This window comes from Pseudorasbora parva, chromosome 1 (genome assembly GCF_024679245.1).
Source record: "Pseudorasbora parva isolate DD20220531a chromosome 1, ASM2467924v1, whole genome shotgun sequence".
Lineage (NCBI taxonomy): Eukaryota > Metazoa > Chordata > Actinopteri > Cypriniformes > Gobionidae > Pseudorasbora > Pseudorasbora parva.
Window position 1 is genome coordinate 61,869,808 of NC_090172.1, and position 24,081 is coordinate 61,893,888.

The following is a 24,081-nucleotide window of genomic DNA, read 5'->3' on the forward strand; positions in this document are numbered from 1 at the left end:
TTATCCCTTTTTCTTGAGTCTCTCCATCATTGACATTGACTGGTTTGAACTTAAAAGGCTGAATAGTTTCGAACATTTTCAGTGCGTGTCTGCGTGAGGTGATCGGAGCTGCTAACGTGAGCTCTTGAAGCTCCGCCCTCTTCCTGGAAGAGGGCCGGGAGCAGCAGCTCATTTGCATTTAAAGGGACACACACAAAAACAGGCGGTTTTTGAGTTAAAACTTCACATACAGTGATTGAAGTGCCTAATATGCTGTTGGTCGCCGCGTACCACCAAAATAAAGCACCGTCCCACTGAGGCATAGACTCTCCGAGAGCGCTGAAGGCGTCCTGTGGTCTCTGGCACCCATACGTCCTGTCCTGTAGGTTGTGAGGTGGAGCCACCGTGGATCAAACTTGTTGGTCCCGCAGAGATGCTTAATTGGTTTGAGATTTGGGGAATTTGGAGGCTCTGTTGTCTAAAGACCGTCAAAGGTTTCTATTCTTTCCTGTAGCTCAATGAGTAGAGCATGGCGCTAGCAACGCAAGGTCATAGGTTCGATTCCCAGGGAAAGCAAGAATTGACAAAAATGTAAAATGTGTACCTTGAATGCAATGTAAGTCGCTTTGGATAAAAGCGTCTGCCAAATGCATAAATGTAAATGTATTCACAGCACAATTTGCAGCGTTAGGCATTGTAGCCAATTGCGCTCCAACTAAAGTGATTGACAGCTTCAGTCATTAAGGGATCACTCTCTGCTCGTTTTCTGTATAAAATCCATTGGCAATTTCAATAAAAAATGTCTCCCTCATGCTGCTAAGAGGATCAACAGCCACATATAGCCTACGCTGCAGAGTTTCAGGAGTGGGAACCGCATTTAAATGCTGGGTGAACCCGTTTTATGACAGTAAAGGCTCATATTTGACCTCTAAGTGTCTAGCCTATGGTGCGATTTGAACAAATGTGCATAATTATATACACGTTTGTTTAAAATAATCTGCATGGGCAGGTTGTTCACATGACGTAGGCAGGAGTTTTGTATTGTTTACAGGTTTTTTCTCTTTGAATAACGTTTTCCATCAACTGGGTGTGTATTTACCCAACAGGATTAGGTAGTTTAGGTAGGTGGATCCTGATGCATCACGTTTCCAGGTAAACTTTGCAAAACTCATTTGTTTGACCTTCCTAAGGCTGAGGCACTTAGAGTGGTTAAATTTACATTGAACACTGTTCCCGAGCATTAAAACCAAAATGTTTATCTGTGTGCTGCACATTTATTAACATTGTCAGGGTCTGAATCAGGCTGGAATTGGTTTGAAATGGATGCCATCCTTATTCATTTTTACACTAGAGAAGAACTTACTGTTGTGAAGAGGCACAACATTTCCCCACAAGAGTTGCCAATCACAATGCACCGGGCTAGCTAAACAATCAAAACATATTTCAAAAGGAGGGACTTTATCGAAACTGGATCGATATGGTGCGTTCAAACCAGACTGGGGAGTGAGGTGCTGTAATAATGTAAAATATGTGTAAAATAATGTGCTTTTTGAACAATCAAGCATGAACTCTTTCTACACCTAAAAACAAAATCACCCTGAGCCTTGGTCGCCCAATTCCCTGTTGCCAGTTTGTGGTTTGTTCATCCTCGGACACTTGATAAATTCCCACCATCGCTGAACGGGAGCAACACACAAGCCTTGCTATTTCAGAGACACTCTCTCTGACCCAGTCGCCTTGGCATAAATGAACCCTTGACAAAGTCTCTCAGGTCTTTACTCCTGCCCAGTCCTGCTGCATTCAACACATTGACTACAAGAATTACTTTATCTACGGAGAACTAGAGACATGTGACCTTGTTAGGAAATGATAAACATTTTTCGCTTCCTGTCAGTGGTCATCTTTTTTTTGGCTCATTAGTGTGTGTATTAACTCACACACTTTATTTAATTTAGCGGTCAAGGTCTTGTGGAACCTGTTTTTCCTCAAACGTTTTTCTCAGTCGATGCACGTCTTCCGACTCTGGCTATATGACTAATTGGTTGACAGTATCTGTTCAAAAACTGATGTTTCGTGATGTGTCTTTACTTGTTTTTCCTTCTGTCATCTCTCATCAACCCATCCTTTTCCCAGGGAGCTACGAAATGGAGGTTCCCGTTCCCACGAGAGACACATTCAGTATTTATTTTAGCATTTTTGCGGGTTTCAGCTCAGTCAGGCCTGAGACCTGCACCACCAGAAATCGACAACAACATGAGCGTATTTCGTGAGGGAGGTTTAATGGCAGATGGCTGGAGATTTGCCATGAGCGTCTGACATGACTGAGATGAGCAGGAGACAAATAGCAAGAACTGATCTTCACAAAATAAACAGTAAAGTAATTAATGTATCTCACTTGAGAGAAAAGCATCCCTGAGGCAAATTTAAAAAAAAGTTTCCCATCTTTAAAGTGTGTTTATGCGAAGTCACCACTCAAGCTCTGAATGCTGCATTTGTTCTCTTGGCAAACATCCACACACACGCCTGCAGTTTAATTCACTCTCTGCAGCGCGCTTTATTACTTTCCATGAATCTCACGCACCACACCCTTCCACTGCTCTACTTTCTCTTTTGTTTAAATGAGATTATTGAGGTTAATGGGGACTGCGTTCATGTTCATGTCAGTGAAATACTACAGGGCTGGCCCTGACCAATTTGCTGCCTAGGCAAGATTTAACATTTGCACCCATTGTGTTTACACGCTTACACAGACTGCACAGGAGAATGAGAGACCATTGGGAGATACATTGTTATTAAAGGGGACCTATCACGCCCCTTTTTATGAGATGTAATAAAAGTCTCTTGTGTCCCCAAAATGTGTGTGAAGTTTCAGCTCAAAATACACCAGAGATTGTTTATTATACTAATACAAATTATTAATGCCCATTTTTCAGTGGAAGGAAAACATGCTGTTTTCGTGCATGTGTCTTTAAATGCAAATGAGCTTCTGCTCCCCGCCCCATTTTCCAGAAGAGGGCGGAGCCTGTACCACTCCTGTATCGGATACTCTGCCAAAAACTAAAACATCCTTTGGTTTTGATCATCATCTCTATTGCACTCACGTGACACTGAAATTCTTCACCATCATGAAAGTTTATTATCCGCATGTGTTTTAAAGCCATATCAGTTTAAACTAGTATATGGTTTTCTGAGCACACACACCTGAAGCACGCGCACAGAAAGCTGTGTGTCAGACGGAGAGTCCAGTGTGTATTAAACTTCTCTTTCATGTCTTATTGTGCTTAAGCGATCAAACACACACAAGTTTACACAAACTCAGTCGGTTATGTGTGTGAACGTAAACAGCAGGGAAAGAAATCACACGTGTGTATTAGATCTGTGTATTAAAGTGACAGCAGCGTAATATACAGTACCAATCGGCATGAGTAATTAGTAATCACAGCATTAATGCAAACATTGTATGCTTCTCTATCGTTTAATTTTCACAATTCATTTTTTCCTGTACATGGCAGCAATCTTATAGCCTGACAAGCCAGACCCACATCAAGATGTTTGGTCTGGAAACTCACCATTGACAGCTCAATCCGAGGGGCGGGATAAACGGTTGTCTTTCAAACTCCCTCTGCACGCGATAGGATAGCGCTACAACCAACCAGAGCAACGAAGGTGAAACAGAGCTCGCTGACAGATTAAACATTCGCCGTATCCGGTCGGCTAGACTCCGAACACATCTTCCCTTTTTAAGAATGACTTCAGTGCCGCTCTTTGTTCTTTTCTCAGAGGAAAGCTTAACTCCAAGTCTTCCAGAGTCGCGGTCAAAGCTGATTCGAAAGACCGCCGTTCGCCAGTTTCTGTGTTTACGAGTTGCAAACGCAACTCGGCCGTCGTCATTATGGCCCCGCCCACCGACTCTACACACGATGTGATTGGCCCGACCAGAGTTAGGTGAATAGAAAGGTATTCAGAGTTGCGAGACGACACTCACGGCAGATTAGATTTGCTGCCGCTAGGTTGCGTCTAGATTTCTAGGCTAGCAATCTTATACTAAACCATGGCAAATTTTTCATGTTATAAACATGAATAAAAACTGAGAAATTTAGATATTGATTTTTTTTTTTTTTTTTTACATGAAATGTTGCTATTTTAAAGTAAAAATAACGGACGTTAACTCTGGCTTTCAAATTAACGGATGTTAGTCTTGTCCAACTAGATAAACTGTTCATTCATTACATCCCATTACCTCTGTCTTTATCTTCTTTATCTATTCTTCTTTTTCTTCCATGTGCACCAGCGGGCTTTGGCCTTTTTAACATTGTATGCTATCTATGGCAGGCTTTGATGTTAATTCATCAGATGTCATGACTCATGTGCATTCGCTGAAGTCTGTGAGTGCGGTCGGGCGGGGCAGGATTGATTGTGTCAGACCAGGATGAGTCGAATGACTAAGCAATGTAGTGTTTTAGTGGAGTAATATTTTGAATGAATAGTATTCAAATACTGTTAGTGTTACGTGTGTGTGGTGCAGCAGAGATGAGGAGATCCAGGACTTCCAAACAGCTAGGCTTTATTCTGATAAACATTCAACAAAACACCAAACACCGTTAACATAACGTAGACCGGACGACGAGTGACTGAACAAGAGGACCTTAGGGTGCTTTCACACTTGGTTCAGACCCGAGTTTGATTCCTATTTAAATAAATAAAAAAACATTAAATGGAGCTTCAGCCCTAAACCTGAACACAGGACAAAAACTAGACTAATATTTGCTTGCAGTTTACCAAACAAAGACAAACCTTTGAGGAGGAGGAGGAGGGTAAAATAAGACATGTTTAACTTAGAAAAGCTCATAGGAGGGAGTGGAAGGGTGTTAGTTTAGTTATCGCTGAAAGAGTCTTCTTACCTCCAGTGAAGCTCGAGATGTTCTTTGAAACATCTCAAATCATTGTGGAGAGCATGATTATGTTTGTTCAGTTTTCGGAGCAGATGTATAGGACAGTGTGTGTGTGTGTGGTCGTGTTTGCTGTAGGATTAACCGTTCTCTCTGTGTTCACAGTGAGTCTATTCTGAACGTTAAAGCTGAGCATGTGCAGTCCTGGGAATGGGAGGATGTTTGGGTGCATTGCCCACTTGATATGCTCTTTAGCTGACTTTTTAAAATGCAAAATGACTTGGATTACTGTTCGGGACATGCCCTTGGGTTCAGGCGTATAGGAGGTTGTGACAGCAGATCTCTGGCTTTGTTTGAAATGAAGGCTTTTGTTCTGCATTCAGAGGCATGTCAGAAAGATCATATTTCATCTCCATAGTCAGAGATTCCTGTGGGAAACTGCCTTTGCTTCAGAATCGTTATGGCGGGAGTTAAACGATATTTGACATATTTTTGATATTTGGTGAGTTGAATCCAATGAAAGAATTGACTCCAATTATTATTCTTTTAATAAAAAAATAAAAAAAAACTCAAGAAAAAGTTTAATATGAATACTTTTAATACTTTAATACGTTCTGGTATTTTTTCACCAACCTAATGTTACGTTTAAAGCTACTGTCTGTAACTTTTTTGGGTAAAAAATGATCCAAAATGAATTTTTGAGTAAGTACATAACCAAACTATCTGCTTACGGTAGCTCGATTTACAAAGGTAAGCTTGTAATAATGTTTTTAACTCCAGTGGTGGATTTCTGCGGGGAAATTCAAACATATGTGTGCGTCATTGCGTCACGTACACATAAACAAGGCTTTAACCATAAAATAAGAGGGTCAACACATCAGTGTGTCGACAGTTTGCAGGCATCTTCATGACTTATATCTGACACCTCTAAAACCTTCCGAACGCTGCCTAATTTAGGGGTTCATTTCCTCCTCTCGAGGTTGGGAACAGGGTGGAAATGAATGGATATTGTTACGACCCGCTCGTTACAAGTCGCAACATAAAAGGGGGATCGGACAACAAAGTCTAATGAATTATTTCATTAAAGCTACACTGTGTGATATTTTCCCCCATCTAGTGGTGAAACGGTATATGACCATCCAGTGTATAATAGTTTCTGTTCCTCTTAATTTCGATTTCGTTTCAACTCCTACGGTGGCCGATTTAGTCATGGCTTCCAGTTCGACCTCTTCGGTGAATGTTGCAAGTGATGAGGTTACTTTTGAAAACTATTATAATTTGCAGTTATTTAATTTGCCAAATGATCTATGATCAAATTAATCTATGTAAAATGAATAATAGTTTTACGTTTTCGTTTTTCTTTACCAGTTCATTGCTAACATCAGCTATCAGGTTCCCAGACGAATACAAGCTAATCTTAGTGAAGTAACTTTTATCAGTGCTATCGTTATTCTTTATATTATATGACATCACTAGCGTAAGGCAAACAAATTATAATGCAATTAAAATATTAATCTCATGTTATCCGTCATAGAACACGGATTTATGTTATAAGGTAAACATTACTTTTTCATCATTGACGCGAGGAAAACTATCCTAGACGTCGTTCTAGTGTTATGCACAGCACACCGTGATATAATTAGCCAAGCAACAATAAAACTTCCAATATACACAAATAGGCTGAATTAATATTACCTGTTGAGAAGAAAACAGGCAACGTCGGCGTTCTTTTTAAAATCGTTGCTCCTCATGAGCTCTTTCCATCTTGGAAAGGCCACTCCAATATTGACTTTTGTCTTGTTGATTTGCCCATTGCGTTGCCGTCTTAATTCTCTTTTCCGCTTCCTTGGCGACTCTGATACATATCCTGCAATGTTACTAGGTCCCCGACCCGGGTCGAATTCGGTAATCAATCCCGGGACGTGGTTGCTTTCACACAGAAGGCGACCCGGCAATGTTCCGGGAATATTGCGGGTCCGACGTGCAGTGAAAGGGGCTTAAGAGTGATCCTCCATCATCATAAAGCAGCCTCAAGCAATCCCCCTCTTCACATTCGACACGGTGCCATCGAGTGTAAAAACGCGAAAAGCGAAGCTTGAATTTACGGGTATGTCCCTCTTTGGCAAATGTACTTTCAAGATGGAGGAGCAACATGGCGACCGCCATCCGAACCCTCAACACTTATGTATTTTCAATGGTATATTATAAAATTATGAGAATGCATTATTACTTGAAATAAGTAAATATACATTAATGAGCACATATATTTTTGAAAGAACTAAGTGATTTTAGCTAAGAATAAACTAAAAAAGTTACACAGTGTAGCTTTAAATTGAGATAACACACCAAATAAGGAATATGAATAAACAGAAGTTTAGGTATAACAAAGAAACAAATACATTTATAACAGAATATATTTATGCTACAAAAACAAATGAGAAAAATGCTCGCATCCTGCACAGAGCCACCTCTGGGAATGTCTTTCCCACGGAGAGCGCCTGCCTATACTGAGACGCATCACTCTTATATATGGTCTAATTAATCGTCAATTACCAGGAGAACCAATCAGAGGCTCCCCCATTCTGCCCAATAGGAAGACTCAGGGTCGGCACGATATTGATCATGAATGTTTGTGTGTGTTTTCTGTCCTGTTGATTAGTGATGACTTGACTCATTTAGCTGGTTTATTGGAAAACATAAACTACATTTCCCATCATTCTCTCTGAGTTCATACGAATAATAGTGTACATGAAGCATCATATTTATTTAGCTAAAGCACAACATTTTCTCTTTATTTTGTTGCATTAGTGTTAATATTCCTGTCTTTGTGAGAATGAAATCTCATTTATTCAAACCAAATTCTTCTCTTTTTCCCCCCAGGACGTCTAAACCAGATCTTGGAGCCGAATTCATCGTGTGCTCTGATTAAATGTCATCCAGCATCATCGGCATCATTCATTCAAAGTTAATACATTCGTTCCACTCCTCGCTTCCAGGGCTGTGATTGGCTCGTCCCTCCCCCTTCCTCTGCTCTCATTGGCTGTCTGGGGTCACGTCGTGTGTTAAAGCTCTAGTGCCAAAGTAAAGCGGGCCGAAACATGGAGCCCATTTACGCCACGGGAATGGCAGCGAAGCTCCGGAGTCAGTGGGACCGGGACGCAGGTTTGGGTCAGAACCACAATGCCCTGAAGTTCCTGGGACAGGATTACGAATCGCTGAGGGCCCAATGCCAGCACAGCAGGACCCTGTTTGAGGACCCTTTGTTCCCAGCCACCAGCTCTTCTATTGGCTTCAACGAATTAGGCCCACGATCCTCCAAGACGCAGGGCTTACGATGGAAGAGGCCGACGGTGAGGGTCTTAGGGGTCAAATTTAAAAAAGGGGTCCTTTATTTATACTCCACCACAGCTTCCTGATCCTCTCCTTACATTTTACATTTATGCATTTAGCAGACGCTTTAATCGTGGCTTACAACTGAGGAGAACAGGAAGCGATCTGTCATGAAGAGGCAAACAAACGCAAAAAGTGCCCTTAATACAAAGATTTGGACATTACTCAGAGTAGCAGAAACCAGAATAGAGAGGAAAAATAGAAAAGTAGAGGAGGATTTTAGAAGTCTCTTCTATCTGCATTATTTTAAGAGAAGAGACCGACGGTGAGCCGACCACAAGGGTCTTAGGGGTCAAACATTTGTACATTTACATTTATTCATTTAGCAGATGCAACTGAGGAGGACAAGAAGCGATCCGTCATAAAGAGGTGAAGAAATGCAAAAAGTGCCCTAAATACGAAGATTTGGATATTACTAGCAAAGAACCAGAGTAGCAAAAAACAGAATAGGGAGGAAAAAGAGAAAAATAGAGGAGGAAGAGTTAGATAAAAAATAAAAAACCTGCTTCTATCTGCATGATTTTGAGCACGCTTCACCTCTGCCGTCCCATGCGTTCATGCATCCCCTCCTCTAGCCTGTCAGTCGCTCTCTCTCTGCTTTTTGCTCTCCCTGAACACATTTTTTAAACACTTCTGCATGTGACGGGTCTGCTCCCGAGTCGACGTCCCGCAGGATTTCAGGGCTTCTACTCATTACGTTAATGCATGGCTTTATATAACCTCATGTCTCGTGCTTGTTGTTCTGTGCGCCTCAAGAGCTCAAACGGGACAACTCGTTACACATTCGTTTCTCCTTCCTGCCTCCATGAACCAAACATGAGTTTCAGTTTGAAAAACACACTCAGTGTTTTCACACATTGCTGCAAGTGCTCACAAACAGGCCAGAGTGTGTGTGTGTGTGGGCTTGTTTTTGTGGCATATGAGGACACAAGTGTGTATAATGACATGGGTATTACAGGAGAGGGTGAAATATGAGGACATTACCCATGTCCCCACTTCAAAAGGCTTGTGTGGTGTGTGTGTGTGTGTGTGTGTGTGTGTGTGTGTTAGTGAGAGGCTAATTGCTGTGCTCCATTTCTTTGTGGAAATGTAAATCTAATTTCCGTGTGTTTGTGTGCCTTCAGGAGATTTGCACGCGTCCCCAGTTCATCGTGGACGGAGCGACTCGAACTGACATCTGTCAGGGAGCTCTGGGTGAGTCGGTCGGCTTCAGCATTAGACACTTGACCTTACACACTACAACCTCAACCTGCTTACACAACCCTGATTTTACCACACTACAACCTCAACCAGCTGTTCACACCACACATTAACTAGACCAATGGCTGATCAACAATATGGTCAAATTGTGAACAGCCCCTGCCCCTAAACCTACCACACACACACACACACACACACACACACACACACACACACGCACACACACACACACAGCCCCTAAACCTACCTATGACAGGAAACATTCTGCATTTTTACTTTCTCAAAAAACTTAGTATCCTGTGTGATTTATAAGCCTTTTGAAAAGTGGGGACATGGGTAGTGTCCTCATATTACACACACACACACACACACACACACACACACACACACACACACACACACACACACACACACACACACACACACACACACACACACACACACACACACACACACACACACATCAGAATGATTTCTGAAGGATCATGTAACACTGAAGACTGGAGTAATGATGATAAATTCAGCTTTGATCACAGGAATAAATTATATTTTAAGCTATATTAAAATAGAAAACTATTATTTAAAATTGTAATAATATTTCACAATATTATACTGTTTGTTTTTATTAGATAAATACAAGCTTGATGAACATAATAGACTTCTTTCGAAAACATTAAAATAGTAATGTTTCCATTTCCAAACTTGTGTCCGGTAGATTGAACACATTTGCAGGTGCCTATGAGGATAACCAGGACAGTAGCCGTCGGCACCTTTAGAGCGGAGCCTGCTGTGTTTCCCAGAGGACGGCACATGAAGGCTATAGTGAAGCATGTTTGTTCCAGACACAGAGCCTCGTTCATCATTAAAGCTCTGACCCCTGCGGTCCGTAAATAAAGAGCTGCTGTCTCAGCCCAGCAGATAATGCATTATGGCCACATCATAAATGGATAACATTAAACATGGGAAACCGGGAGGAAGAGCTGGGATTGGTCGGGATGTTTGCGGAGCACAGTGGCTGCTGTTAGTCTCACACTTTTAAAAGCTTTAATAAACATAGAAATGACTCTCCCTCTCTTGTATTCGTTTTCCTGGAGCCTGATGGATATTTATGATATCTACACATTCTCTGACTTGTAATGTCGGGTCATCTTCCGACATCTGGCCTGTTGTTTGGGGCATTCATTTTCATGTTTGAAGGATCCAAGAGACTGAGACATGATGTTAAAAGAAATAAATACAGGAACACTTGTGCCCTGTTTACACCTGCTGTTTATGCTGCCTTCATGTGCTATCGGAAACTTCCCACTTCAGAAGTCGTGATTACGAGCTTGTTGTGTTCAGGTGCTTTTTTGTCGGAAAGAATGGAGGACGCCAGGTTCATACTTTTTGGCGTCTTGGGAAAATGTTATTTTAACACTATAACCATTTCAGTCATTTCCCGGTCCCAGAAAATCATCGAATCAACGGCAAACACTAGCAGAACAACACCAAAACATAATGTTTATAATCATATTCACAATAAAGGCATAATGTAGACAAGATAAGGCTGCTTGAAGACTAAAATGGCAATAGTTTTCAGCCCTACATGATCCTTTTGTATAGCTACTTTACCACACGATCTAGATAGTCAGCTTGCTCACTATTCTGGAATGATGGTCAACTACATACCATTTTCAGTGTGTTTAAAATATACAATATGCTTAAAATGATTGTTAATTTATGTAAATATGTACTTCTTTAACGACAAGACAATGAAACTGTTGTTGAAAAAATCTAATAAAACACCTGCCACAGCAGAAATACGTCTCCCATCCGCCATTTGTAACGGTTATGCCACGCTCATCTCGGGAACTTGGGTATCAAAATTATTCCCGAACTTCCCAGTGGTAAACACGACATCAGAGGGCATTCATGTGCAATTTTTACCTCGGAAACTCGTATTTACGATAATCCCGACAGCACGTGAAGGCAGCATAAGATGCGGATTGGTCGATCGGGTCACGAGAGAGCGACTCTAATACAGGTGTAAACAGGTCTGAAACGCTCTGAGCTAGTCCACTGTCAACGCTTCCAGAGGTCGTCGAAAACACATTAGACCGGAGTGCTTTCGTAGTGTAGACGGTCATGTGTTCAAACATCTTCTCTCCGCTACTGACCTAATGCATTATGGGAAGCGCGCTAGCCAGACGGGATTTAAACTCTGTCGGCTGAAGACCCAAGTTTGGTTTGAAGATGAAAAACGTCCCGAGCTCAATGTTCTCTCACCATTCCTGATTACTAACACACACTCTTGAGTCTGTCAGAGCAGAAACGAACAAACTCTCTGTGTGTTTCTCCGGACGCATTCATATGCATTCATTCGCGAGTTTATTTAGTCCATTAGATGGAAATATCTGAAAAACCCATGAATGTACCCATAGACCCTCCCCTTGAAGAATTCAGGACAGAAGTGGACAAAAGAGACGGATTAAAACACCAGGTGTGAATGGGAATGTGTCTCACTCATCTGTTTGTGATCCGATCGACCGAAACGCATCTTAACACCAGCTGTAAACATGGGCTTAGGCGTTTTATTACAGCAAAAACCCTTTATGGCGGACTCATGGTTAGTTAGACACCAAATTCTACACATATTTATTCAGCTGTGGTTACCAACAAATAAAAACCTTAAAACCTTAAACACTTATTCAGAAAGTTTAAGCAGAAAATGCTCAGCAATGGTGAATTTAAAGCATATTAAAAACACCACAAAGACATAAACAACATTCAAAACTTCACCACAGGGGGTCTTTAAACAACTGAACCATATTTTAAAGTGTTAAAGGGATACTTCTCCACTTTTTCATATTAAACTATGTTATTCCCTTAACTAAGACGAGTTGATCCGTCCCTCTCTCGTCTCAGTGCGTGCTCTTAATCTCTGACGCGCGGTGACAATCTGATAGCATTTAGCTTAGCCCACTAAGCCCAGTTCATTCACTATGGTACCAAACAGAGATCAAGTTAGAAGCGGCCAAACTCCTCCACGTTTCCCTATTTAAATACAGTTACACCAATAGCTGAACGATCAAGTATGATGACACAAAATAAAATGTGGCGCTTTTCTAAGCGGATTAAAAAGGAGAACTATAATGTATGGCGGAATAGCACTTCTGAGAGAACTTCGACTCGGCACAGTAAAAAGTTCAGGCTGACAAATTCTCCAGATGTGAGGAGAGAGGTTTGTATCAACTCGTCTTAGTTAAGGGAATAACAGTTTAAAATGGAAAAGCGGTGAAGTATCCCTTTAACATCTTGTCTCTTGTGTGCGCTGAAGCTCATCGGTTCATGTGTGGTGTTTTTTTCCTCAGGTGACTGTTGGCTGCTGGCGGCCATCGCGTCTCTGACTCTAAACGATAACCTCCTGCACCGCGTGGTGCCGCACGGACAGAACTTTGACGGCTGTTACGCTGGAATCTTCCACTTCCAGGTACATCACTCGCTTGCATATAACGGTTCTATTTGGAATCTGTGGTTCCATTTTAGAACCTTCATCATCCAGGAATCTTTCCAATGCATTAAAGGGTTTTTTATAGTGGAAAAAGTTTATTAAAATGTTCTTCACGCTCAGAAATAAATTGGTTCTTCTATGGCGATGATGTGAAACCCCCTTTGGAAGCTTTACTCTTAACTCTTTCCCTGCCAGTGTTTTAAAAACAATATCCAGTCACCACCAGGGTTTTTGACCATTTTCACCAAAATTGAATAGCCCATAGAATATTTTGTTTTATGAATATCGGAGCATACATTATATAAAAATAAAGAGAACCCTCTTCTTTTACACACACACAAACACACACACACACACACACACACACACACACATTTTATTCTAGCTTCATGCATTCCTTTTTAATCATCACTTGAATATGGGTAAGTTTCATAAAAACAACAAAATTTTAAACAAAAAACTGAGAAATCATGTTTTTGTGGAAGACTGACTCCAGATCAGACTCAGAGATGATCAAACACAGATGCAGTCGATCTGAAGCTTTGTTCTGGGTCCTCATCTCATTCAGTAACAGTGGAGAGTTTGGATTTATATGATGATTTAATGTTTAATGATGATGATCATGTTATATTTTCATCTGCTTACATACGATCGCTTGTTTTACTGCGTCTTCCTCGCGTGTGTTTTAATCAGGAGATTCATTCAGGAGATGTGTAATAGCGCCCCCTAGCGTCTAACAGAGCAAACACAGAATCCTGGAAAATTCAGTTTTTGGCCGGAAAGTGTTTTCTCACAAATAACGGAAAATTCTGTGTTTGGCGGGGAAAGAGTTAAGAGTGAATGAAACAAATGCAGGGTTTTTCCTACATTGACGTTTTTTTGGCGGCTGTCAAAACAAATGTTTGTCCCGCCAAAGCCTTATTGGATGAGTTATTGGTATTTATAAATTGATATAATGCTCGTGACACGGCGCACGTTAAAGGTGCACTATGTAGTATTTTTGCAGTAAAATATCCAAAAACCACTAGGCCAGTGTTATATATTTTGTTCAGTTGAGTTCTTACAATATCCCAAATGTTTCCAACTATTTGTAAATTGTGAGAAATTGCTATTTTAACTCAGGAGCGGGACGTGTCAGCATAGCGTTTGAGCGAGTCGCCTGTCAATCGCGTCATATCTGCGTTACCCTCGGTTTTATTCTGCAGAAGCGCTTTACTCTTAGCAGTGTGAACATGTCACAGCAGCGCCGAGCGAACGCACAGAGGAACGTCAGAACATCATTTTAAACACACTTAAATGTGTCTAATATGATAAACAGAGCTGCTTTACCTCATAATCATAACCGGAAGAGCGGATCAGTGCGTGCGCCCGGCGACTGTGTCCCGTCCCGTCATAATAAAAGTCCCGCTGTTCGCGAGCCGTGTGTGTGTGTGTATCAGTCGCTCCAGCGGCCGTGCTCAGCTCCTCAACACTCGGTCCTGCTCTGCTTCACTACAGTAACGTTAATAACCGCATCCATCAACATGATTTCTGCCCGAGTCCTATTTCCCACCGGCTGTGAGGTGAAGACCACATGTCCCAAGATGCTGCGCTCACACTTGGCGTCATCAAACTACGCCTTTGTTTAGAATAGGCGCCCTCCAGTGGACGGAAACTTGCATAGTGCTCCTTTAAGTGAGTGACGGAGAATGAGCAGAGAGCCGCACACTCTCTGTCTTCAAAACCATCACCGTCTGAGCTCTTTCTCACTCGCGCATATCAATCAAAATCAACCGAACTGACAAAAATGGTAAAAGCTCGGAAGATTGACTCCATGCTGCACGTGGCGCGTTCGCACAATATTTCCCCTGAATTAACGTCAATGCTGGATGTGAATTGTGCTCAGAAAACGCACCTCTTCTGACAGACGTTTTGCACACACAGCTGACATAAACCATACTTTCAAATAAAGAATAAAACATGAAGTGTTTTCTGTGATGATAAATCTTTTGCGTTGTTTTAACAGTCTGGGTTCACACACAATGCGTCCGCTTTTGTCTGATTCGCAAACTAATGACTCATTTGAACCGATTCATTTTACTGAACTGATCTGTCCAACACTGAACCCACGAATCGGTGTGTAATCATTTACACCTCTGACATGAGAACGAAAGTGTGCTTACCCCAATAAACAAGAGCATTAAGAAATGTAGCCATAAACCTTTCATGAACTTTGCTCTGTAAACAGACGAGAGCTGCAGTGGGTGTGCAACACAGTTAATCAGTTCCTCTTGTGCTTTATTTATTGCTAGTATCACAATAGCAATAGGTGTGATCACATTTCAGTGTGTCTCCAAAGGGAGATATTGTGCGGATGTGTGTGTTTCTGTCTCAGAGATGAGGGGGGAAGGGCAGGTTAAGTAGCATTATGTGTAATGAGGTGACCCAGCTAGCCAAGAATCCTTTCGCAATTTGTTCAGACAGCATAACGCAATGCAGCAAATGACAACACGATCCAAAATGGAGAAATATCATAGCAGTGAATGATGACCATAATCGTGGATCTTAGTACTGTCGGAGGCGTGTACTTCTGTGCAGAACAATACAAAATACACTTAACACTCAGTAGGTCGCACAAAAGTTCAGAAAGATCCTGAACTGCTAAATATATCGTTATATAGCGGCACGTGTGCATCATGCCTGAGTGAGCGTGAGAACAAAACACAGGGCTGTTTTAGGAGACAGATGTGTTCACTAATGCGTCTCAACACACACACACACACTTGTGTTTTCTGCTAGTCCTGTCGGTCTCATCTGGGACTCATTTAGATTAAATTAGCAGCAGAAATGCACTGAGTGTGTGTGTGTGTGTGTGTGTGTGTGTGTCAAAGCTAATTATGAGAGTAAATCACAGAGGGGCAGTGGGAGAGAATTTCACAGGCATGAAAAAGGCTACAGTGTGCTTTAAACAATTTATGAGTGAATCTCGCTTGTCCGAGTCATATTTATTTAAAAATCTATACTTTTTTTTAGGACCATTTCCATGTTTTACGTTGGGACATTGTTTCCATGGCAGTTAAGTGCATTTTTATATCAAACCATCAAATTGACACTAAAATATATTGTAAATTATATATTCATACACACACATACACTATTATTGCCAAAAGTTTTGGGCGTCTGCTTTTACATGCACATGAACTTTAATGGCGTCCCGTTGTTAATCTGTAGGGTTTAATATGGAGTCGGCCCACCCTTTTTTCTCTGGCCATGCACCTCAATTTTGCATACTTTTCTTTAAAAAGACATGCATTTTATCATAATGAAAATTGCATTATATTTACATTTATATTCACTCAATGCATCATATTGTAGCCATATTTTTGTTTTAGTGAGCTATAGTGGACACAACCCATTCATACATATTCACTATCATTGCCAAAAGTTTTGGGACGTCTGTCTTTCTATGCACATGACCATCCCATCTGTAGGGTTTAATATGGAGTCGCCCCCCTCTGCATCTATTACAGCTTCAGCTCTTCTGGGAAGGCTCTCCTCAAGGTTTAGGAGTGTGTTTATGGGAATTATTGACCATTCTTCTAGAAGAGCGTCTGTGAGGTCAGGCACTGATGTTGGAGGAGAAGGCCTGGCTCTCAGTCTCCGCTCTAAATCATCCCAAAGCTGATCTATCGGGTTGAGCTCAGGACTCTGTGCAGGCCAGTCAAGTTCCTCCTCACCAAACTCACTCATCCATGTCTTTATGGGCCGACGCTTTGAGCACTGGAGTGCAGTCATGCTGGAGCAGGAAGGGGCCATCCCCAAACTGTTACCACAAAGTTTGGAACATGCAATTGTCCAAAATGTATTGGTATGCTAAAGCATTAAGAGCTCCTTTCACTGGAACTAAGGGACCAAGCCCAACCCCTGAAAAACAACCCCACACTATAACCCCCCCTCCACCAAACTTCACATTCGGCACAATGCAGTCAGGGAAGTCTCGTTCTCCTGGCAACCGCTAATTCACTAATATATTGAAGCTCTCTACATACTGTTCTTGAGCTAATCTAAAGGCCACATGAAGTTTGGAGGTCTGGAGCTATTGACTATTAAACAGAAAGTGTGCGACTTCTGTGCACTGTGACCCTCAGCATGCGCTGACCCCGCTCTGTGATTTTACGTGGCCAACCACTTCATGACTGAGTTGCAGTTGTTCCCAATCGCTTCCACTGTGAAATTTGAAGTTTCCTGAATGAACTTATTGCACAGGTGTCAGCCTATCACGGCACCACGCTTGAGTTCACTGAGCTCCTGAGAGCGACCCATTCTTACACTAATGTGTGTAGAAGCGTCTGCAGGCCTAGTGCTTGATTTATACACCTGTGGCCATGAAGTGATTGAACACCTGAATGCAGTGATTTAGAGCGGTGTCCAATCCTTTTAGCAATATTATATGTATGTGGATTTTAATTATATTTTTACTATTCAATATATATTTACTAATACTATTTATATAAATCAAATATTCTGAGACGAAAGAGATGTGCAACACAATTGATGACTTAATTTATGGCTCTCAAATCCATCTTAAACTTCATTTGAATGGCTTTTTACAGGAGCGCACATGCAGTGTAGGATGAGTGTGTGTGTGTGTGTGTACGTCTCTGTGTGTGTCTGTGTCTGTGTGTGTGTGTGTGTGTGTTCATGCTTTTTTATCCCAGTGAGGACCTGAATGCACACAGACTCATGCAGACTTGTGTCATTGTAGGGACCTAAATTGAGGTTTATAAATCATACAGAATGAGTTACGAAAATGTAAAAATGCAGAAAGTTGTGTGTGTTGGGTAGGGTTAGTGTAAGGAGAGAGAATATACAGTTTGTACAGAATAAAAACCATTACTCCTATGGATAGTGACCCAGACGTGTGTGTGTGTGTGTGTGTGTGTGTGTGTGTGTGTCTGGTTGATAATGTGGATGGACTCAAATAACAGCTGTTTCCTGCTGGAGTAGATATTCATAAATAATTAATGAAGCTTCACTAAAATTCTGCAGTCATATCACAAAAACCCTTGATGTAGGAACAGTTTTCGCAGAGAATTTGGGTAACACTTTATTTTAAAATGTCATTGTCCCACTGTAGTAATAACAGTAATATATGCATAATTACATGCAACTAACCCTCAACCAAATCCTAATCCTACCCTAACCCTACAGTAAATGTTTGAATTATTATTTATTATTGCTCATATAATTACACTGTAACAAGGACACCTTAAAATAAAGTGTTACTACACTCTAAAAAATGCTGGGTTAAAAACAACCCAAGTTGGGTTGAAAATGCACCGACCCAACAATTGAGTTGTTTTAACCCAATGGTTGAGTTGTTTTAACCCAGTGGTTGAGTTGTTTTAACCCAGTGGTTGGGTTAAATGTTGCTTAAGACAACCCAATTGCTGGGTAAGAACAACTCAACCATTGGGTTAAAACAACCCAATTGTTGGGTCGGTGCATTTTCAACCCAACTTGGGTTGTTTTTAACCCAGCATTTTTTAGAGTGTAGAATTTGCTAGTAAATTTCACATAATTAAAAGAAATGGCAAGTAACACATTGATTTGAATGAATATTAATGGTATCTTTTGGCACTAAAGCAGTTAATTTTTAACTCCAGATATAAACACTTATTACAGGGACACCGCAGTGATTCAGGATAAGACAAACACACGGTTTGGGAGATGGAATTGCTCATTATATACATTTCATCAATTTCGGACAAAAAAGTTACATAGTGTACCTTTAAATAAATAAATAAAAATCAGATTTTGATTAAAAATGAAATGTTGAAGTTGCGATTACATTATGATGCATGCAAGCCAATTTCTTCTTTTTTATGACTTCTTGAGAAACCCAGGAAGCTTTTTACCGCTAATGAAACCAAACAGACTGCAAAGGACGTGCATTATCTGTAAAGTTGAAGCTTTATCTCTGTATTTTATCATTTATGTGCAGCCACCTTTTGTGATCTGTGGAGGATATACAAATTACAAAGTCTTTTTGCATCTTTTAATGCAACTGACTGGTGTTAAATTATTAGGAAGTGTAGAATACCATCTTTAGTAGATAGTTCAGTTATCATAATCTGATTTATTAAGTGATTAAAGATCAGAGAGAAAGCTGTATATATGAGAGATATGCTGTTTGTGTGTATGTGCGCCACCTGCTGGACGTTTCCAAAGGGTTTTTTCACAGCAGTGCCATGGGAGATCCATTTCTACCTCCTAACCTTTTAGGGAACAGTTAATTCTTAAAAGAAACCTTTTATTTAAGTGTGAAGAACATTTTACAAATCTAAATAACCCTTTTCCACCATAAAGGACCTTTTGGGAAATGAAAGGTTTTATGGATATTTAAGATTCATCATGGAACCATCAATGCAAATATTATGAAATGCTTGATACTGATTGGTCAGCCATCAATAGCAGTGCTGTATAATGATGCTCCTCTGGGTTTTTGAAGTAGATGCTTCTTTTTTATGTCTCATATCACAACCACTGACCCGCTTTCACTTGTTTCATTCAAACACGGCTTCTGTTATCGACTGTATTTACTGTAAAGTGAAACCAGAGGACTTTATTAATAGGTTGCTAGAATTATCATTTCATACACTGTAATGGATTACAAGACAAAAACAAGACAGTTTCTTCTCAAGTCAATATTTCATGTCCCGTCATTATTTATGTGGTGAAAAACTGTGTAATAAATGATCCAGCTGTATATTATCCTATTAATGTCCGTCTTGTTCATCCTAACTCAAATCTGCTTGCTAGGAAATGTTTTTCTTCATGGAAGCTTTAATGAGTTATTTATATACTGTATAATGCAGAGTATTCATAATACTTAATGAAAATATTTTAACTCAATATTTTCTTCTTGTGATAAATAATCTAAGTGGTATTCAGCCGGTTATGACAAAATAAACCCCCTCAAGATACTGATCACCTTATCAGGGTTAGTTTTATAATAAAAAACAGCTGGATGTTATGGACGCTTATTTCCGCCACAGAAAACAAACTTCTGAGAAAAAAGTAAAATTGCAAACCGTAAACTCATTTCTGAAAAAATAAAAATTGCGAGACTTAAACTCAGAATTCTGGGGATTTTTCTTTTTTAAATGGTAAACTTCAGAATTGTGATTATTGCAGTTACCTTTTTTTTAATTTAAGGTGCCCTAGAATGAAAAATTTAATTAACCTTGCCCTGGTGAAATAATAAGAGTTCAGTATATCACATACTGTGAGTCTCAAACACCATTGCCTCCTACTTCTTATGTAAATCTCGTAAATCAAAAACACCACGGAAAAAAAAGTGCTTCTCAACATAAACCCAACTGTGACACAAGCGTTGGGGATCATTTATATGCACGCCCCAACATTTACTGTCTGTCCAACAAGCCGAATCTGCTGATGGTACAAGACACTCGAAGATAAAGAGCAAACACGGCTCTCATGACACACGGTTGAGGTTTATTATAATCGGATACCACAACAAATCGTTCGCTTGTTCGGCCCATTTCAAGCAAGCTACGCTCAGCGTCTTAAACGGAAGAAAGGGGCGACTGTATTCCTGCAAGCAGTAAGTGCCGATTTATCCACTTATTGACTGTTTTAACAATTTCTGATTAAATTGAAAGTTTCTTAGAGAGACCGCATTGTCTAGATGATGCAAGATGCTAGTACAGTAACAATAGGAAACTCCAAGTACCATACAAAACTAAATAGTGTGTCTAATGACAAAGGGTAATATTATTTTGTATTACAAAATACAACTGTAGATACATTGCTTACAGATCGTTTACTCAATCCTTCTAGCAAACGTCACCTTTTCCACCATATAAGCTAAAACGATAGTCAATGGAGATTGATCAAATTCTTTATCAATCTCTTGATAAAAAGCTTACTTGTTTCCTGTTTTCAGATCGTCGGTGCGCGAGAGAGAGAGAGAGAGAGCTCGTGTGCATATGGTTGCCAGATTGGACATGTTTAGGGAAAAACCGGAGTGTCCTGGTGACCCCGGTGTCCTGGCCAAATTCCCTCGATTGGCCCTTACCAATCACGGCTTCCTAATAATCCCCATCCACTGAATTGGCTCTATCACCCTCTCTCCTCTCCACCTATCGCTGGTGTGTGGTGAGCGCACTGGCGCCGTTGTACTGTGGCTGCCGTCGCATCATCCAAGTGGAGCTGCCCACTGGTGGAGGTTGAGGAGAGACCCCTGACATGAGTGTGAAGCGCTTTGGGTGTACAGTAGTACATTTGAAAGCGCTATATAAATGACTCATTCATTCATTCATTCATTCATTAAGCCACGTACCCTCTATGCAGATATCAGAGAATAATTTAACATATTGTTTCAAATCATTCGAGGACACCTTTAATTTTTATTCTATGGCAAACCAAGCTTTGGTATGATGCACATGATCCTTTACATGAAGAAGCTTTATTTTTAAGCGTGCACACGAGACTGAGCCGCTCTCTCTGTAGTTCTGGCAGTTCGGCGAGTGGGTGGACGTGGTGATCGACGACCGGTTGCCGGTGAAGGACGGGAAGCTGCTGTTCGTGCACTCGGCGGAGGGTGGAGAGTTCTGGAGCGCTCTGCTGGAGAAGGCCTACGCCAAGTACGACAGTCCCCAACCGGACGCTTGAATCAAATGCAGATAAACTGCACTGGTCAGTCATTGCTCTGTTTTGCAGGCTGAACGGCTGTTATGAGGCTCTGTCGGGCGGCAGCACCTCCGAAGGGTTTGAGGATTTCACCGGAGGGGTCACGGAGATGTACGAGTTAAATAAAGCGCCCGCTGACCTCTTCAGCATCATCGCCCGTGCCGTCGAGAGAGGCTCGCTGCTGGGCTGCTCTATAGACGTGAGCGCCGGTTCTCTCTTCACACTCTGCTTAATGTTTGAAAGGGCCTTTAACCATCGAATGATGAAGTGCAACACTGAAGGGTTAGAATGTAATTTCAAGTTGTTTAGAGACAGACAACCAATCAGAAACATCCTCATTAAATATTCATGAGTATATTACAGTCACAGAAACCAATCAGAAACCGCCTCGATAAATATTCATGAGCATTGTACAGTCATAGAAACCAATCAGAAACAGCCTCATTAAATATTCATGAGTGTATTACAGCCACAGAAACCAATCAGAAATAGCCTCGATAAATATTCATTAGCATTGTAAAGTCACAGAAACCAATCAGAAACAGCCTCATTAAATATTCATGAGCATTGTACAGTCACAGCAACTTTAATGTACTGTGTTTAGTTTCAGATTCTGAGGTCAAAATTTTGTACAGCAATGACAAATGCGGCGTTCTTTATTAAAATAATGTGGCTGCATTTCCACTAGGGCTGGCTGAAAAATGTATTGCTTGATTTTAATGGATTCGCATTTTTACCAACCGATATCGATTTTTAAATCCCGAGAGTCAATCTTTTAGTCTATGCCATTTTCATTTGATCAAAGAACCGAATAAATAAATCACAATACGCTTTGTGCTTCGTTACCTATGATGTGAAATAGTTATTGCTGAAGGTGGCCAAGTTCATTGATTGTATGATTCTTCTTTTTGTCCTCAAGATCACCAGTAAGTTTGACATGGAGGCGGTGACCTTTAAGAAGCTGGTCAAAGGTCACGCGTATTCAGTGACTGGAGTGGAAGAGGTGAGCCAGAGACTTAAACACAAAGACACACTAACACACTTACTATACACAGCAATCTAGCAGGCTTTAGATGAAGAATGTCTTTCTTTGAGGTTCCTGGCATGCTTTCAAGTCAGCTTCGAAGTTTCCAGGGAATGCATGAACTTACAAAAAACATGTATATTTTGAATGCCATGTAAGGCGCTTTGGATAAAAGCAGCAGCCAAATGAATAAAAGTGAATGAGTTTGACATTCCACCTCTCCTAGAAGCTCCGGGAGTCTCCTGCATGTTGAAAGCGGCTCTCTGATGGCCGCTTATTATACACAATATCCCGGAAACCGAGCCGAGCGAGAGAGAATAATATAAAATATGACATTAGACATTGTTTAGATTAGATTAGATAGAAGTTTATTGTCATTACAAATGTACAAGTACACTGCAACAAAATTTGTCTTTTGGATCAAGCCTCCGGGCTCCAGCTATTACCAGCGCTGCCACTCGCTCTCCAGAGGACAAATGCAGATTTAGGAAAGCATAGCATACATACATACAAGATACAGGAAGCACAACATAACATAACACACGTGGTCACGTGGTGGAATTTTTAGTTTGGATTGGGTTAGGGAGGAAGAGAGTGAAGGAGGAGGCAGTCGGATGGAGGAGGGATGGGATCGGGGTGGGAGTGTGATGCGATTAAGACTCTGAGCTTGTGTTGTGAGAATGTCAGCCATAACTTAAGATGTTTACAGCTCAGTTCAGTGGCTTGTCCTTGAAGGGAGATAAGGCAGGGCACAGGGGACGATAGCAGACCAGCTGTCAATCTGACCTCCCAGCTGAAAGAAAAGGGGAGAAGGTGTGGGATGAAGGGTGAAGTCAGGGAACATTTTAACCCATTTAGTTGATCTTCGGTAATTTGTCCGGATCATAATCAATCAATCAGTCACTGATCCTCAGCGTTCCTGGCGCAAGTCCGGTTCATGGAGTGACTTGGACATTTCATCCAATTTCATACCCAGACCTGTAGAAGTTTGACGCCCCGATGGTGTCCACTCTTTTCTGCGCCTCCACAGTCCGAGCTGAGATCTTACAGTTCAGTTCATCGGTCTGTCACTCTCTGATCTAATACCTTCAGTCGGTCACGCACATCCCCGAAGCACCTTTTAATTTCCACAGACAGCGGCTGGGTGAATTTGCTGGCAGCTGTCTTACAAATCTTCCGATATGTCAGAGCAATCCCAAGGCCGAGAAATAGGAATCCCGCTATCAAAAATACAAATATGACTATCCTCTGCATCCTCAACGGGCAGGGCTTCCAGGCACAGGACTTGCCAGTAGTTCCAGGCGTCCCGCATGTAGCCCGCAGTGAAGGTCCCGTCCGGGCAGATGGGTTCTCCCGGAGCACCCTTCCTTAGTGGGAAAATCTTGTCAATAGCATTTTCAGTATTTTCAGGAGTC

At 41.2% G+C, this 24,081-nt stretch overlaps 1 protein-coding gene across 1 annotated transcript in view; it reads left to right on the forward strand.

Moving 5' to 3' along the window:
- Positions 1–24,081, forward strand: part of capn1 (calpain 1) — a 46,568-nt gene that overhangs the window by 2,473 nt on the left and 20,014 nt on the right. The window contains exons 2-7 of the mRNA XM_067447385.1: positions 7,749–8,218; positions 9,383–9,452; positions 12,809–12,927; positions 21,463–21,596; positions 21,673–21,841; positions 22,562–22,645. Of these exons, the coding sequence (XP_067303486.1) occupies positions 7,967–8,218; positions 9,383–9,452; positions 12,809–12,927; positions 21,463–21,596; positions 21,673–21,841; positions 22,562–22,645 (828 nt within the window). The 5' untranslated portion in view covers positions 7,749–7,966. The remainder of the gene's footprint in view (positions 1–7,748; positions 8,219–9,382; positions 9,453–12,808; positions 12,928–21,462; positions 21,597–21,672; positions 21,842–22,561; positions 22,646–24,081) is intronic.